Source organism: Pan paniscus, chromosome X (genome assembly GCF_029289425.2).
Source record: "Pan paniscus chromosome X, NHGRI_mPanPan1-v2.0_pri, whole genome shotgun sequence".
NCBI lineage: Eukaryota > Metazoa > Chordata > Mammalia > Primates > Hominidae > Pan > Pan paniscus.
Window position 1 is genome coordinate 58,820,831 of NC_073272.2, and position 19,138 is coordinate 58,839,968.

At 36.5% G+C, this 19,138-nt stretch overlaps 1 protein-coding gene and 1 pseudogene across 1 annotated transcript in view; one reads left to right on the forward strand and one right to left on the reverse strand.

The window, feature by feature from the left end:
- The window catches only part of FAAH2 (fatty acid amide hydrolase 2), a 210,219-nt gene that overhangs the window by 90,664 nt on the left and 100,417 nt on the right, over positions 1-19,138 (forward strand). Inside the window, 2 exon segments of the mRNA XM_055106172.2 lie at positions 1,126-1,261; positions 3,378-3,495. Of these exon segments, the coding sequence (XP_054962147.1) occupies positions 1,126-1,261; positions 3,378-3,495 (254 nt within the window).
- On the reverse strand, positions 12,361-17,908 carry LOC100992674 (C-1-tetrahydrofolate synthase, cytoplasmic-like; annotated as a pseudogene).

A 19,138-nucleotide genomic window follows, 5' to 3' on the forward strand; every position in this document is an offset into this window, starting at 1 on the left:
CCATGCTGTTTTGGTTACTGTAGCCTTGTAATATTGTTTGAAGCCAGGTAGCATGATGCCTCCACCTTTGTTCTTTTTGCTTAGGATTGTCTTGGCTAAATGGGCTCATTTTGTTCCACATGAAATTTAAAGTAGTTTTTTCTAATTCTGTGAAGAAAGTCAATGGTAGCTTGATACGGATAGTATTGAATCTATAAATTACTTTGGGCAATATGGCCATTTTTACAGTATTGATTCTTGCTATCCATGAACATGAAATGTTTTTCCACTTGTTTGTGTCCTCTCTTATTTCCTTGAGCAGTGGTTTGTACTTCTTCTTGAAGAGGTCCTTCACATCCCGTGTAAGTTGTATTTGTAGATATTTTATTTTCTTTTTAGCAATTGTGAATGAGCGCTCACTCATGATTTGGATATCTATTATTGGTATATTGGAATGCTTGTGATTTTTGCACATTGGTTTTGTATCCTGAGACTTTGCTAAAGTTGCTTATCAGGTTAAGAAAGTTTTGGGCTGAGAGATTGTAGGTGATCAAGAAAGGCCTTATAGTTTCACTTAAGTCTTGAAATCTGGTTATCCATCTGGCATATTAATTGTGAAATGTATTATAAGCAGAGGAAATGGCATAAACAAAGTTATAAACGAGCATCAAAATAGCCTGTTCTTTGCGGAAAATTGCAAACAATTTGTTATGGCTTCTGTTTAGGTATCAGGTTGCAGAGAGCTTTGTATACAAGCTAAAGGAATTTTGACTTTATCCTCTATGCCAGTAGATTTTAAAATCTGTATTCTAACTAGTCCTTTTCCATATAGGCTCTGCAGACCCTTAGAACCATCCCCAGAAAGAGAGAATAGTCTAATAAGTAGGGACCCTGTTTCCATCAGAGTAGCTCTGGTTTTGCCTGTTTTATATTGAAGTTCTTCGTTGGACTCTATTAGGAAAAAAAATTCACTGCTTTTAAGAGAGCTAGTAAAATTGTGAAACTACTGCAATGAGATATAAGAAGGCCTGAAAAGTTCTAACCAGGAGAAAAAGTATTTAAGATAGATTAAACACCATAATGAAATACAACATGCAGGGATCATGTCTTATTTTGGGCGGCTAACCTGACTGTCTATCCTTTCAGGTGTGGTTCCCAACAAAGGTCAGTTTCCCTTGGCTGTGGGAGCCCAGGAGTTGTTTCTGAGCACTGGTCCTATATGCCGCTATGCTGAAGACCTGGCCCCCATGTTGAAGGTCATGGCAGGACCTGGGATCAAAAGGTATGTTCATTTATTTTTATTTCCCTGGACTCTTATCCTGACATTCATTCTCTCTTTGTTTATTAGTGTCATAGAGGTAGACTTTCAGTCCTCAAGCAAATAATTATTACAGGTTTTTATGAGAGAGCCTTTATATACTTATATAAGTGGATACCATGCTTCACAAATTGGAAAGATGCCATGTAAAAGTATTTTACTGAGAAAATACAAGGAGAGGCCTTATTTTTGGGAAGGAAACAGTGAATCTTTTTGTTTTTCATTTGTGAATTTGTGCGTAAGGACTACGTTCACTTTAAGTTCAGCCTTTCTGATTCTTCTGACATCTGTCACCATATACATACTTTCCAATCTCACCTAGGCATCAACGCTGCTTGGAAATTGGTTCCCTAGACAGCTCTTTTTTAATATATTTTCTATAGCAGTCATTTCAAATTATTTCCATTTCCAGCAAAACTCTGATCTTCTCCTTTCCTTTACCCTCAAGTAAATAATCCCACATTTTATCTCATAAAAAAATGCAATCTATATGTAACTTACTTCAGTTTCTTACCATCACACTTTTCTAGGTCTCCAGCTTTCATTCTTTCTCCTCTTAGAGTGGAGAAAATATCTTTCCATTTTGCTTTAGCATATAAGTAGTTTCAGTTATGCTCTTGATCTTATGTTCTCTTATTCTCTCAGATCTTTGTTCCATTACTTATCTCATCTTAGTATGACTTTAACCTCTCTCTCTCTGTCTCTCTCTCTCTCTCTCTCACACACACACACACACACACACGTGCGCACCCTTCTCATTATTATTAAGCATCCTAAGTGTCTCTCATCTTAAAAAGAGACAACATTTTTTTAGCCCCTTATTCCCCTTAAGCCACTACTCTATGCCGCTTTTTGCCCCATTGCCAGATCCTTTGTGTGAATTATTTATACTCATTAACTCTAAATTCTCACATTGCCATCTCATAAATGAATTCACTACAAACTGGTTTTTACCACCAAAATTATTCTTGCCAAGGTCCCTGAATTTTTTTTTTTGCATTTTTGCTAAAAATAATGACTGCTTCTCAATACTTACCATTCATTACCTCATTATAACTGGTGGCAATATTGATATTACTCCATCATTATTGAAACAAACTCTGCCCTTGGCTCTTGTGATTCAATCATTTTTAAAATTATTTTTAATTTTTGTGAGTACCTAACAGGTGTATATATTTTTGGGCTACATGAGATATTTTGAAGCAGTCATGTAATGCATAATAATCGCTTCATGGAAAATGGGGTAGGTATCCATCCCCTTAAGCATTTATCCTTTATGTTATGGACAATCCACCCTTTTGATATTGCTCCTTTTCCTTTCATCTGCCTTACTGGCTCTTCTTCCTTTGTTCATCTCTTATATATTGGTATTCTAGAAGGACCTGGTTTACTTATCTCTATTCTTTCTACTTACCCTCTCAGAATGACTCCATCTACCCTTGCCACTTCAACCATTTTCCATACACAGATGATGCCAAAATCTGCCTCTTCAGCTCACTTTTTTCACTTAAGCTAGAGGACTGTCTATTTACTACTACAGGAAGACTGGCCATTTCAGATAACTGAGACTCAATATATCTAAAACTGATATTATTTTTCTTTCAAGCTCCAGAAACCTGATCCACTACTTTGATTCTTACCCAATCCCAGTGACTGGATGACCAAAATCAACCCAGTTGCTAAAGCCTCATTTCCAATTTTTCTCAGTCATTACGTCTAAGCAATGCTGAGTCATATTGAAATTACCTACTAACGATTTCTTACATCTTTACATATCTCTCCCTTACCATGGTTACAGTTCTAGTTCAGGCTATAATCATTTCTAGCATGAACTACTACCAAAACATTTTGACTTGTCACCACGTCTACAATTTTGATGCATTTCAAACCATTCTCTCCCTTGCAGCTCAAGTACATTTTTTAAATGCAAATCTAAATTCTAAAGGTATAATACTGTTTCTGGCACACAGTGCTCAGGGAAAAAAATACTTCATTAGAGCTGAAGCTCAGATGTCAGGATTGAACTATTAAGGATATCTAAATAATTTGTTGATGTCAGTTTCTTTTTAATCCTACACAGGTTAAAACTAGACACAAAGGTACATTTAAAAGACTTAAAATGTTACTGGATGGAACATGATGGAGGCTCATTTTTAATGTCCAAAGTGGACCAAGATCTCATTATGACTCAGAAAAAGGTAATTTTAAATAAAATTTGTTTAGGAATTATTTTTAGTCAAAGAGATATCCTTCTGAGCCCTTTACTTCACTTACTGCCAAATATTTCTGTGTCAGCATACGGAATTAAGGTTTTCAGAACAGTTATACTAAGGAATTTTGGATGTAATTTTTCATGGTTATTTTAGATATTTTATTTTTTAGTAATGAAATGAGTACTTTGAAAATAAAGTATGATTAATCAAATAAATAAATTCCTCGGAGGTAACTGTCATTAATAATTTGGTATGTATCTATCCAGTGATTCTCCTATGCTAATGTGTAGATGTAAATTTTAGGTAATAGAGACAACATTATATATGCAATCATTTTAGCCTGAGCTTTATTTTAAAATACTTTTATAATCAGATGAAATAATAACACAAATTTGTCTTTTTAAAAGCAAGAGTTCATTTGGGAAAGAAGAATAATAAGGGGAACAGACCTACTGAATTTTAAAAGTAATTTTTAAACTACTATTTAATTTAATAATAATACAGCTTATTACGTGGAAACAGTGGAAGACAAAGAAGGCCCTTACATAATGGTAAAGGGATCAATTCAACAAGAAGAGCTAACTACCCTAAATATATATGCACCCAACACAGGAGCACCCAGATGCATAAAGCAAGTCCTTAGAGACCTACAAAGAGACAGACTCCCACACAATAATAATAGGAGACTTTAACACCCCACTGTCAACATTAGCTCAATGAGACAGAAATTTAACAAGGATATCCAGGAATTGAACTCAGCTTTGCACCAAGCAGACCTAATAGACATCTACAGAACTCTCCACCCCAAATCAACAGAATGTACATTCTTGTCAGCACCACACCACACCTATTCCAAAATTGACTACATAGTTGGATGTAAAGCACTCCTCAGCAAATGTAAAAGAACAGAAATTATAACAAACGGTCTCTCAGACCATAGTGCAAACAAACTAGAACTCAGGATTAAGAAACTCACTCAAAACCGCTTAACTACATGGAAACTGAACAACCTGCTCCTGAATGACTACTGGGTACATAATGAAATGAAGGCAGAAAAAAAGATGTTCTTTGAAACTAACGAGAACAAAGACACAACATACCAGAATCTCTGGGACACATTTAAAGCAGTGTGTAGAGGGAAATTTTTAGCACTAAATGCCACAAGAGAAAGCAGGAATGATCTAAAATTGGCACTCTAACATCACAATTAAAAGAACTAGAGAAGCAAGAGCAAACACATTCAAAAGCTAGCAGAAGGCAAGAAATAACTAAGATCAGAGAAGAACTGAAGGAGATAGAGACATAAAAAACCCTTCAAAAAATCAATGAATCCAGATGATGGTTTTTTGAAAAGATCGACAAAATTGAGAGACCGCTGGCAAGACTAATAAAGAAGGAAAGAGAGAAGAATCAAATAGACGCAATAAAAAATGATGAAGGGGATATCACCACCAATCCCACAGAAATACAAACTACCATCACAGAATACTATAAACATCTCTATGCAAATAAACTAGAAAATCTGGAAGAAATGGATAAATTCCTGGACACATACACCCTCCCAAGACTAAACCAGGAAGAAGTTGAATCTCTGAATAGACCAATAACAGGAGCTGAAATTGAGGCCATAATTAATAGCCTAGCAACCAAAGAAAGTCCAGGAGCAGACAGATTCACAGCCAAATTCTACCAGAGGTACAAGGAGGAGCTGGTACCATTCTTTCTGAAACTATTCCAATCAATAGAAAAAGAGGGAATCCTCCCTAACACATTTTATGAGGCCAGCATCATCCTGATACCAAAGCCTGGCAGAGACACAACCAAAAAAGAGAATTTTAGGCCAATATCCCTGATGAACATTGATGCAAAAATCCTAAATAAAATACTGCCAAACCAAATCAAGCAACACATCAAAAAGCTTATCCACCATCATCAAGTGGGCTTCATCCCTGGGATGCAAGGCTGGTTCAACATACGCAAATCAATAAACGTAATCCAGCATATAAACAGAACCAAAGACAAAAACCACATGATTATCTCAATAGATGCAGAAAAGGCCTTTGACAAAATTTAACAACACTTCAAGCTAAAAGCTCTCAATAAATTAGGTACTGATGGGACGTAGCTCAAAATAATAAGAGCTATCTATGACAAACCCACAGCCAATATCATACTGAATGGGCAAAAACTGGAAGCATTCCCTTTGAAAACTGGCACAAGACAGCGATGCTGTCTCTCACCACTCCTATGCAACATAGTGTTGGAAGTTCTGGTCAGGGAAATCAGGCAGGAGAAGGAAATAAAGGGTATTCAATTAGAAAAGAGGAAGTCAAATTGTCCCTGTTTGCTGATGACATGATTGTATATCTAGAAAACCCCATCTTCTCAGCCCCAAATCTCCTTAAGCTGAGAAGCAACTTCAGCAAAGACTCAGGATACAAAATCAATGTGCAAAAATCACAAGCATTCTTATACACCAGTAACAGAAACAGAGAACTAAATCATGAGTGAACTCCCATTCACAATTGCTTCAAAGAGAATAAAATACCTGGGAATCCAACTTACAAGGGATGTGAAGGACCTCTTCAAGGAGAACTACAAATTACTGCTCAACGAAATGAAAGAGGATACAAACAAATGGAAGAACATTCCATGCTCATGGATAGGAGGAATCAATATCATGAAAATGGTCATACTGCCCAAGGTAATTTACAGATTCAATGCCATCCCTGTCAAGCTACAAATGACTTTCTTCACAGAATTGGAAAAAGCTACTTTAAAGTTCATATGGAACCAAAAAAGAGCCCACATTGCCAAGTCAATCTTAAACCAAAAGAACAAAGCTGGAGGCATCATGCTACCTGACTTCAAACTATACTGGAAGACTACAGTAACCAAAACAGCATGGTACTGGTACCAAAACAGAGATATAGCCCAATGGAACAGAACGGAGCCCTCAGAAATAATGCCACACATCTACAGCTATCTGATCTTTGACAAACCTGACAAAAACAAGAAATGGGGAAACAATTCCCTATTTAACAAATGGTGCAGGGAAAACTAGCTAGCCATATGTAGAAAGCTGAAACTGGATCCCTTCCTTACACCTTATACAAAAATTAATTCAAGATGGATTAAAGACTTAAATGTTAGACCTAAAACCATAAAAACCGTAGAAGAAAACCTAGGCAATACCATTCAGGACACAGGCATGGGCAAGGACTTCATGACTAAAACACCAAAAGCAATGGCAACAAAAGCCAAAATTGACAAATGGGATCTAATTAAACTAAAGATCTTCTGCACAGCAAAAGAAACTACCATCAGGGTGAACAGGCAACCTACAGAATGGGAGAAAATTTTTGCAATCTACTCATCTGACAAAGGGCTAACATCCAGAATCTACAATGAACTCAAACAAATTTACAAGAAAAAAACAAACAACCCCATCAAAAAGTGGGCAAAGGATATGAACAGACACTTCTCAAAAGAAGACATTTATGCAGCCAAAAGACACATGAAAAAATACTCATCATCACTGGCCATCAGAGAAATGCAAATCAAAACCACAATGAGATACCATCTCACACCAGTTAGAATGGCAATCATTAAAAAGTCAGGAAACAACAGGTGCTGGAGAGGATGTGGAGAAATAGGAACACTTTTACACTGTTGGTGGGACTGTAAACTAGTTCAACCATTGTGGAAGTTAGTGTGGTGATTCCTCAGGGATCTAGAACTAGAAATACCATTTGACCCAGCCATCCCATTAGTGGGTATATACCCATAAAGACACATGCTATTCACAATAGCAAAGATTTGGAAGCAACCCAAATGTCCAACAATGATAGACTGGATTAAGAAAATGTGGCACATATACACCATGGAATACTATGCAGCCATAAAAAACGATGAGTTCATGTCCTTTGTAGGGACATGGATGAAGCTGGAAACCATTATTCTCAGCAAACTATCACAAGGACAGAAAACCAAATACCGCATGTTTTCACTCATAGGTGGGAATTGTACAATGAGAACACTTGGACACAGGAAGGGGAACATCACACACCGGGGCCTGTTGTGGGGTGGAGGGAGTGGGGAGGGATAGCATTAGGAGATATACCTAATGTGAATGATGAGTTAATGGGTGCAGCACACCAACATGGCACATGTATACATATGTAACAAACCTGCATGTTGTGCACATGTACCCTAAGACTTAAAGTATAATAATAAAAAAAAAGACATGTAAAACTAGAAGAAACTTGATTGTGGTAAAAGATGGCTTTTATATTCTATCTTTGTTTTCTGCCACCATGAAAAAATGCCTGTGACTCAATAACTTATAAAGAATAAAAATTTATTTCTCACACACCTGAAGACAGGAAAGTCCAAGATCAAGGTTCTGGCAGGTTCAGTGTCTGGTGAGGGCCATCTTGCTGCCTTCTCCAGAGGGGAGAAACATGGCAGAAGGGTGGAAGAGACAGCTGCTAAGGCTGCATAAAGCCTTTGTAAAAATGGCTGTAATGGCATTAACTAGGGCAGCCCTCATGGCCTAATCACTTTTTTAGGGCCCCCCTCTTAATAATAATGCATTGGCAACACCTGAATTTTGGAGGCGATCTATTCAAACCATAGGTCAGGACATCCAGGCCATCCTGGCTAACACGGTGAAATCCCGTCTCTACTAAACAAAATACAAAAAATTAGCCGGGCGCGGTGGCGGGCGCCTGTAGTCCCAGCTACTCGGGAGGCTGAGGCAGGAGAATGGCGTCAACCCAGGAGGCGGAGCTTGCAGTGAGCGAAGATCGCACCACTGCACTCCAGCCTGGGCGACAGAGTGAGACTCCGTTAAAAAACAAAAAACAAAAAAAAATAGCATAAGTGGATACATTACTGTGTTACTAGATTTAAAAATCATGTTATAAAATTATACGTTATTTTTAAATCTATAGGGAAAATGTAATTCATATAAAAACTCAGTGGATTTTTAAATTTCTTTTTGTAATGCTTAATGAGGATAAAAGAAAAGTGAGATCTTCATAAGTTATAAACCCAGAAACAGAATTTCTTCCTATATTAATTTTTACGTGTATTAAGATAGCTTCACATATCTGAATTAATAATATCTAAATGAAAGAAATCATAGAAAATACTGTCAATAAAAATGATAGAGGATTATTAACAGGCTATAACCTATTATAAGACAAATAACACCAGGGACATAGGTAAAGGAGAAAGGTAAATTATAAAAGAAGTTATATAAGTGAACAATAAAAACACAAGAAATGTTAAGACTTATAAGTAATTAAAGGAAAAACTATAGAAAAATTAAGGTACTATACCTTCGTTGCTTGGGTTGATAAACCATAGAATGCTAGTGGCAAAGCAAATTGGTACTTTCCTGGGGAGCTGGAGGATAAATGCAAAATTATGAAGCCAGGAGCAGGAGGAAAAAAGGAAAAAAGTAAGTGAATGGAAGTAAATTACTTACATTGAACTTTTAGTCCATATAATTTGATCTCACAGTAGAATTACCTGCCTTCCTGTTCTGTAGCTTAAGCAAAAATTTTAATAACTTAATGTACAGACTCTTCATTACCAAATTCTCTAGCCAATTTAATATTCTGACCCCAAACCCTTCCCTTTACGATATTAAAACCATATTTTTGCTGGCCTGAAATTCATGTGTATGAAAAGCCAATTTTCCTAAATGGGTTTTTTCACTGTTGATACTAATCAAGAGTCTCACTGTTATTGAAAATTTCTCTGCAGTGTCAGAAGTGACAATGTTGCAGACCTCATCACCTGTTGGCATCAGGTAGCAGGGAGAGCTATCACAGAATAGTTTAGTTTGAAATAATAGTTTAAAATAGTCACATGCTAAAAAAGAGACAGATTGAAATACATGTGAATTCATTTAGGAGTTTCATTTCATATTGGATAATTTTAGAACAGGCTCTAGTGAAGATTGGTGTATGGAATACAAGGATCTATACTACTGTTGTATGCTTTACAAGTTGGTTCCATAAGAGAAATTTTATAACCTAAAAATTTTTCCAGAAAGCATTTTATAAAATTCAGATGTCTATTTCTGATTAAAAATTAATTTTTTCCATACTATGTTCTTTTTATATTATCTGCATGAAATCCAGGGCAATCTCTTTAAAATATAAAGTTAGATAAGCATGCTGACCATCACCATTATTATTTATAGAAAGTATGCCAAAGAGAAATTAGAAATAAGAGGTATGACTATGAAAAAAAGACAAATCAATAATTATTTATAGATTAAGATATGAGTATATTCTTGTAAAACTCAAGGAGTGCTATTTTAAAACTCTTAGAATAAATGAGTTCAACCTAAAATAGGATGTACGATGAAAATGAGAAAAACCATAGCTAACATATCAGCAATAACCAGATAAAAAGTAGAATGAGGAAAACAGAGAAGACAAACAGAAAATCCTACAAAATGCCTACAGACTCTAAAAATAAGGTTGTAGAACCTACCAGAGAAAAATTACAGAACTTTACTAAGAGTCCTAAAATGAGTTTTGAATAAAAAAAGAAACTTAGTTTTATAGCTTGAGTTGTTGGTGGATAGATCCCATAGCCTATATAATCCCTGTCACTGGGATTACAAATATCATTCCATTTTATAAAGTTCCTAGGCACACTCCAAAATTCCATCACAGTGATAAATGCATTTCTGAAACACCAACAGGCCTGCTGTTCTATAATCTGTCATTGCATAAATTAATTTATGTCTCTTTGTTTCTGTATATTTTCTGAAAAGGAGGAAGTGGAGGAACATGAGAATGAGTGATGTGTGTATCTGAGGAGGGAGGAGGTAAATAGAGAAAGACATTATTACATCATTGGAGGTGGGGTAAGGATGTGTGCCACCTCCACCATTCCCAAGCTATTGTCAGAAAAATACCATGTTTTAGGACAGGATGGCTATATTTTATAGCAACTAAAATCAAATTAGCAACTTTTATTATGGAAGTTGAGAAAATGCTGTTAAGGTTCTCCTGTCAGAATAAATAGCCAAGAAGAAATGAAAACTTTTGACTCAGGAGAATAAAAATATTAAGGATTTAGTATTCCAGAATTTTAATATGGCATAATACATTTAAATATTTCTCTAAAGTTAATAACTTTATATAGCAATTTGAACTTTATCCACTTTCAGGTTCAATATAAAGAGCGAGCTTTTTTGATTTTGTAGCAGAAACTCAATAGTTGCTAACTGATGTTGGTCTGTAATTCTTTCTAAGTCAGAATAAAAGGAAAGGAGTTAGGACATCAAACTTTGTGGGGGATATTTTATAATCCAGGTCTTTTTATCATTTCTATATTTCCTAGCAACACCTTACTTTTACCTATTTTGTAGAAAAATATGCCAAGGCCTTGTGTGCTGTTGGATTTTTTTATTAGCAGATTTTATTTTTAGAACAGTTATATATTTACCAAAAGATTGAGCAGATAGTACAGTGTCCATGGGTAGCCCCTCTTTCTTTCACTAGTAGGGTACATGTTTCATGACTGATGAAACAATATTGATATATTATTAACTAAACTCCATAGTTTACATTAGTGTTTATATTGTACAGTTTTACAGCATTTGACAAATGCATAATGCCATGTAACTATCATTACAATATCATACAGAATAGTAGTTTTTACCACTCAAAAAACTTCTGTGCATCACTTATTTATTCATACATTCTCTCCACTCCTACTGGAAACCACAGATTTTTTACTGTCTTTATACTTTTGCCTTTCCCCTAATATCATATATTTAGAATCTAAATTATGTAACCGTTTTATACTTGCTTCTTTCACATTGAAATACGCATTTAAGTTCCCTCCATGTCTTTTCATGGCTTGGTAACTCTTTTTATCTCGAATAATATTTCATTTTAAGGATGTGCCACCATTTTTTACCTATTTACCTAGTAAAGGACATCTTGGTTGTTTCAAAATATTGTTATCTTTGAACAAAAGCTGTTATCATTTATGTGCACCTTTTCCATAGACATGTTTTCTATTCAATTAGGTAGTACCAAGGAACACAATATACTTTGCTTTGTTAGAAATCTTGAGATTGTCTTCCAAAGTGGCTTTGTTATGGTACTCCAGAGAAGCAGAATAAATTCCTTCTGCTTCTCTGGAGTACCCTAATTTTAGTACCCTTACACACACACACACATACGCACACACACACACACCTACACACACACATATATATATACACATATATAATATATAATGACTAATACAAATGAAAGTTTGTACCCTCTGACCAATATAGCTTTATTTCATCCCCTTACCCCACCCCAATTCCTGGCAACTACGATTCTACTCTCTACTTCTAGGAATTTGACTTTTTTAGATTACATAAATAAATGATATTATAAAACATTTGTTTTTCTGTGTCTGGTTTATTTCACTTAACATAATGCCCTTCAGGTCCATCTATATTGTTGAAAATTGCAAAATTTTCTATACTTTTAAGGCTGAATAATATTCCAGTGCATGTATATACAGCATTTTCTTTATCCATCCATCAACACACACTTAGGATGTTTTCATATCTTAGCAATTATAAATAATACTGCAGAGAACATGGGATTGCAGTTACTTCTTAGAGATCCTGATTTGAATTACTTCAAATATATTACTAGAAGTAGCATTGCTGGATCATATGGTAGTTCTATTTTTAATGTTTTGAATGGCTGTACAAATTTACATTTCTACCACAGTGTACAAGGTTTCCCTTTTCTCCCTGTCCTCACCAACACTTACCTTTAAAAAAAATAATAGCTATGCTATTGGGTGGGAGGTGACATCTCATCTTGGCTTTGGTGTGCATTCACCTGATGATTAGTGTTGTTGATTTTGTTTTTCATATACCTAGGGGCCAGTTGCATGTCTCCTTTGAAGAAATGTCTATTCAGGTTGTTTGCCAATTTTTCAATTAAGTTATTTGTTTCTGATAAGTTCTATGAATTCCTTGTATATTTTGAATATTAATCCTATATAAAATATATGTTTTACAAATGTTTTATCCCATTCAGTAGGTTGCCTTTGTATTTTATATTGTTTTCTTTGTGTGAAAATACTTTTTAGTTTGCTCTAAACCAATTCGTCTATTTTTGCTTTATTAGCCTGTGCTTTCGGAGATACATGCAAAAAACAATTGCCAAAACCAATGTCACGGAGCTTTTTCTCTCTATTTTCCTCTAGGAATTTCACAGTCAAGTCTTATATTTATTGTACTTTATTTTTTATTATTTTAGATTGAAAGGGTACTTGTGCATGTTGTTAAATGGATATATTGTGTAATGGTGAAGTTTGGGCTTCTAGTGTACCAGTCATGCAAACAGTGAACATTTTATCCCACAGGTAATTTTTCAGCCCTCATCTACCTCCCACCCTTCCATATTTTTGAGTTGCCAGTGTCAATTATTTCTGCCTACTTGTCCAAGTGTATCCATTGTTTAGTTCCACTTATAAGTGAGAAACAGACTTTCTGTTTCTGAGTTGTTTAACTTAGGATAATGGCCTCAAGCTAAATCCACGTGGTTGCAAAGGGCATGCTTTCATTTTTTATGGCCGTATAGTATTCTGTGGTGTTTATATATCACATTTCTTTATCCAGTCAACCGTTGATAAAAACTTAGGTTTATTCAATGACTGCTATTGTAAATAGTGTTGCAATAAACACAACACACAAGTTTAGGTGTCTTTTTGATATAATAATTTTTTTCTTTTGGTTAGATAGTCAGGAGTGGAAATGCAGTGCTGAATGGTAGCTTTATTTTGGTTCTTTGAGAAACCTCCATACTGTTTTCCACAGAAATTTTACTACTTTACAATATGCCAACAGTGTATAAGCATTCCTTTTTTTCTGCATTCTCGCCAACAACTGTTATTTTTTACCTTAAAAAATAGCCATTCTGACTGGTGTAAGATGGTATCTCATTGTGGTTTTAATTTACATTTCTCTGATGACTAGTGATGTTGAGCACCTTTTCATAATTTTTTTTTGTAGCCAATTGCATGTCTTATTTTAAGAAATGTCTGTTCATGTTTTTTTGCTCACTTTTTAATAGGGTTTTTTTGTTGATTTGGTTTCTTGTAGACTGTGGATATTAGACCATTTTCAGAGGCATAATTTGCAAATATTTTCTTCTCTTCTGTAGTTTGTCTTTTTGCTCTGTTGATTATTTCCTTTGCTGTACAGAAGCTAAAATAGTTTATGTTCCATTTGTGTACTTTTGTTTTCATTGCATTTGCTTTTGAGGTCTTAGTCATAAATTTTTTCCCTCAATGTCAGAAGTTTTTTCTATTTTTTTTTCTTAGGATTTTTCTTGTTTGAGGTCTTACACTTAAGTCATAAATGAAACTTGAGTTCATTTTTGTATATGGTGAGAGAGATTGGTCCAGTTTCATTATTCTGAATATGGCTAGCCAATTTTGCCAGAACTCTTTATTGCTATTCAGTAAAGCAATATTTCATATCCTTTCTTCACTGTTTATTTTTGTCAACTTTGTCAAAGTTCAGTTTTTTATAGGTATGTGGCTTTATTTCTTGGTTCTCTATTTGGTTCCATTCTATGTCTCCATTTTTTTACCATTACCATACAGTCTTTGTTACTGTAGTTTTTTAGTATATTTTGAAGTCAGATAATGTGGGGCCTCTTTTTTCTTTTTATGAAAAATTTATTTGGCTCCTCAGGCTCTTTTTTTGTTATATATGTATTCTAGGATTTTTTTTCTAATTCTGTGAAAAATTATATTTGTAATGATAGGAGTTATGTTTAGTCTGTAGATTGCTCTTGGCAGTATGGTCGTTTTAACTAGTGATACTTCCAGTCCATGAGCATAAGATCTTTTTCTGTTTCTGGCATCTATGATTTATTATATCAGTGTTTTGTATTTCTCCTTATAGTGATCTTTAACCTCCTTGGTTAAACATATTCGTAGTATTTTATTTTTGTAAATGGCTAGTGTAAATGGGATGGAATTTTTTATTTGTTTCTTAGGTTTAATGCTATTGGTGTATCGAAATGCTACTGACTTTATTTACATTGATTTGGTATCCTGAAACTTTACCAAAATTGTTTATCAAATATAGGAATTTTATGTAAAGTCTAGGTTTTCTAGATATGTCATCAGCAAGCAGAGATAACACGACTACTTCTTTTTAAATTTGGATCCCTTTCCTCTGGCTAGAACTGCCAGTACTATGTTGAATAGGAGTGGTGAGAGTGGAGATCCTTGTCTTTTTTCAGTTCTTGTTTTTTTTTTGTTTGTTTGTTTGTTTGTTTTTTTGGCAAAACTATTTCCTTTTATTCTGTGGAACGTCACTAACGTAAATAGACATGTGCATGATTTATGTTAATTTATACACGATGAGAATTAAGGCTGAAAATGACATCCGGGGAAACTCCTACTATTAGTTTCAGATCTTCTGGGCAGGGGCTGACTCTTGGCTGCCTTATACTTCCTAACTCCCAGTGGGCCTGAATAGACACTGGCCAGATTTTCAAAATAGCTTCTTGAAGATGGATGATGATCTGTTTAGAATAATCCATTCACCTGTTCTGTTTCAGGGTCCAAATCAGTATCATAAAAACAGGGCTGGGTGGGGAGTCCATTGTGCTCATCGTTCCTACTAAAGGGTACAGAAAACCAGCCCCGATGCTGGCATGGATGTCGCGAATGGGCAGAAAGAATCCTGTAGGGACACCTTTTCGCTCTGGGTTGTGAGACAAGGACAAGTGTGTTTTGGCCATGCAGATGGGGAGATTCCCAAAGCCCTGCTTTGTGTAGACTTCAGCTTTGTGTTGAGCTTTGAGGAGTGATTCAATGTTGTCTGCTCCATAGATCTTCTGTGCAATGATCCTGATTTTATCCTCAACTGGGAGCTTGAGGTCATAAAGGAGTTGGAAGCTGCTGGGTGCTTGTCCTGCTCTCTGGACAGCCTGAGCCAGGGCTAAGGTACCCTTGCCCCCTTCTGCCAGTGAGTGCACTTCACGGCATCAAAAGCCCTCTGTTCTCTGGAAAGGCAGCCGATGAGGTCCAGCTCAGTCTCTGTATCTGTCTTGAATGCATTCACGGCCACTACTACTGGAATTCCAAACATTCTGGCATTTTCAGTTTGTTTCTTCAAGTTACTGAAGCCTTTTTCAACCAGCTCCAGGTTCTCCTCTATGTAAGCCTTGGGAAGAGGCATTCCAGCAGTGACCATAGGGCCACCCCTGTGCATCTTTAGAGCGCTGACAGTGGCAACAAGCACCACCACGTGAGGGTGGAGACCAGAATACTGGGATTTGATGTTAAAAAACTTTTCTATTCCAATGTCTGCTCCAAATCCCGCCTCCGTCACTACAAACCCTTCTGGGCCAACAAGCTAGAGTGTGATCTGGTCTGCAATGATAGAGGAATTGCCGTGTGTGATGTTGGCAAATGGGCCTGCATGGACAAACACTGGAGTGCCCTCCAATCTCTGCCTGAGATTGGGCTTGATTGTGTCCTTCATAAGCACTATCAATGCACCACTCACCCCCAGATCTTCAGCACTGACGGGCTCTCCTTTCTTACTGGATGCCACCACCATTTTGCCCAGTCTCTCTCTCCTGTCTTCTAGAGAAGTGGTGAGAGCCAGGACAGCCATAATTTCACTGGCCACAGAGATATCAAAGTGGACCGTCTGTGTGTGACTTTTCTTCGTTGGAGCCTGTCCAATCGTGATCTTCCTCAGGAATCTATCATTGGTATTCAACACTCTTTGCCAAGCTATGGTTTCTGGATCAATGTCCAATCTTGCAAATCTGTTTATCTCTTCATCTGTCAGTGTGGTAGAGTCAGTCTTGTCAATGCCTAGTCTGTTTAACCTTTGTATGTGGATATCAGAGAACTTTCTCACTCCATTTACTGATGGCACCAAATGAGTAAAGATAGCCTTGTCTGTCTGGGTCAGTTCATGAAATAGCTGAGCATCAATAGCCGCAGCAACAAGGTTATTAGATACAGTGATGGCATGGATGTCACCTGTGAGGTGGAGATTAAACTCTTCCATAGGAATGACCTGGGAGTAGCCGCCTCCTGCAGCACCACCTTTTATTCCAAAGGTGGGGCCCTGAGAAGGCTGTCGCACACACATAAAAAAGTTCTGGGAGAGATGGGCAAGAAGGGCTTGCACCAGCCCGATTGTAGTCGTGCTTTTCCCTTCTCCCAGGGGTGTTGGAGTTATTCCAGTCACACCTGATATTTCCCATCAGGTTGGTGCTTCAGGCGTTCTAGTGCTGACAGCAGAACTTTGGCCTTTGTTTCACCATATAATTCTACCTCTTCAGACAGCAGACCAATTCCTCAAGCCAGCTTACCAATGGGCTTCGGTTTACAAGATCGTGATATATCAATGTCACTTCGAACAGGTGTCTTGAGGTTAAGGTTGTTATACTGAATCATCCACTTTCCTGGCTTAAATTTCTCCAGGAAACGCTTGGCACTCTCTACAGTGCTCTGCATGAGCATTGCAACCGTCATGAGCCCTAAGCCACCAGGAACGGGCCTCGTCGTATGCCACATCACCCACAACTTTTCTCCCATTTGTTTTTTTTTTATCATCTGGGACATAATTGATTCCACAGTTGATGACTATTGCCAGGTTTGATCCATTCCCCTTTAACCATTTCAGGCCGACCAGTTGCAACCACCAGGATGTCGCCTTTATTTACCTCCTCATCCAGATTGGCAGTCTTGGAGTGGCAGGTGGTCACTGTGGCATTGTTCCACAGAAGCAAGTCACGCATCGGGGCCCTGACTATTTTACTGCACCCAACTACCACAGCATGCCTTCTGGCAATCTGCACCCCTGTCTCTTTCATGAGTTCCAAGCATCCTTTAGGCATACAAGGAATGAAACAGTCATTTAGGTCACCTCTAGCAAGTTTCCCAGCACTGATGCTAGTCAATCCATCCACATCCTTTTCAGGTGCAATAGCATTGATCACTCCTTCAGTGTATTGTCTGAATCTAGAGATAGCTGCACTACGAACCCGTGTACAGTAGAGTCTTCATTCAAAGATATGATGTACTTGATCACCTCAGATTCTGTGGTTGTTCTTGGTAACTTAATGTCAGTGGCTTTCGTCCCAATCTCTTCAGCAGCCTTCAGCTTCACATTATATAAAGATTGGAATCATCTCTGTTGCCAACCTGTAATATTGCCAGGCCTGGTGTGAAACCAGGTACTTGTCCTTCAACTGAGTGACTTGATTCTTCAGTCTCGCCCTTATTTGTGCGGAGATCTCCTCCTGTTCAGGATTTCTGCTGGTGCCATGGCCTTTATTAGTCTGCTGCCCACGATGGACACCACCAATATCCTGTTCAGTTCTTAGGAGGAATGCTTTAACCTTATCCTCATTCAGTATGATGTTGGCTATGGGTTTGTCATAGATGGCTTTTATTAATTTGAGGTATGTATATTAAATGCCTAGTTGGTTGTGAAGAAATGTTGGATTTTATCAAGTCGTTTTTCTTCATCAATTGAGATGATCATGTAGTGTTTGTTTTTTATTCTGTTTATGTGGTTAATTACATTATTGATTTGCATATGTTGAACCATCCTTGAATCTCTGGGATCAAACCCACATGGCTTGATGTACTGTTTGTTTAAATTTGCTAATATTTTATTGTGGATTTATGCATCAATATGCACCAGGTATGTTAGCTTGTAAGGTTTTTTTATTCTTTCCTTGCATAATATTTGTATCAGGTGATACTGCTTTCATAGAATGAGTTAGAGAGGAATTGTTCTTCCTTGATTTTTGGCATAATTTAAGTAAGATTGGGACAAGTTTTTTGTATGTCTGGTAAAATCCAGCTGTGAATCAATCTGGTCCTGGGCCATTTTTGTTGGATATTTTGTATTACAGATTCAAATTCATTACTTGTTATTGGCCTGTTTAGGATTTCCATTTCTTTCTGGTTCAATCTTGGGAGGTTGTATGTGTCCAGGAAGTATCCATGTTTTCTAGGTTTTCTAGTTTGTGTTCATAATAGTCTCTGATGATCTTTTCTGTTTCTGTGATATTGGTTGTAATGTCAACACTATCATTTCTGATTGTATTTATTTGAGTCAGCTGTCTTCTCAATTAATCTAGTTGGTGGTCTATCAATTTTGTCTATCCTTTCAAAGAACAAACTTTTCATTTTAGTGATTGTATAATTATTTTAATCTTAATTTCATTTAGTGCTGCTTTGGTGTTTGTTATTTCTTTTATTCTGCTAGCTTTAGGTTTAGTTTTTTTTTTTGTTTGTTTTTTTTCTTGTTTTTCTAATTCCTTGAAGTGGAGCATTAGGTTGTTAGTTGGGGATTTTTCTCTCTTTTGGATGAGGGCATTTAATGCCATGATTTTTCCTCTTAATACTGCTATTGTTGCATCCCAGGAGTTTTGGTATGTTGTGTCCCCATTTTTGTGTTTCAAAAATATTATTTTATTTCTGCCTTAATTTCATTGTTTACCCAAAAGTCATGCAGGAGCAAGTTATTTAGTTCCCATGTATTTGTGTTGTTTTGAGAGTTCCTCTTCATATCGATTTCTAC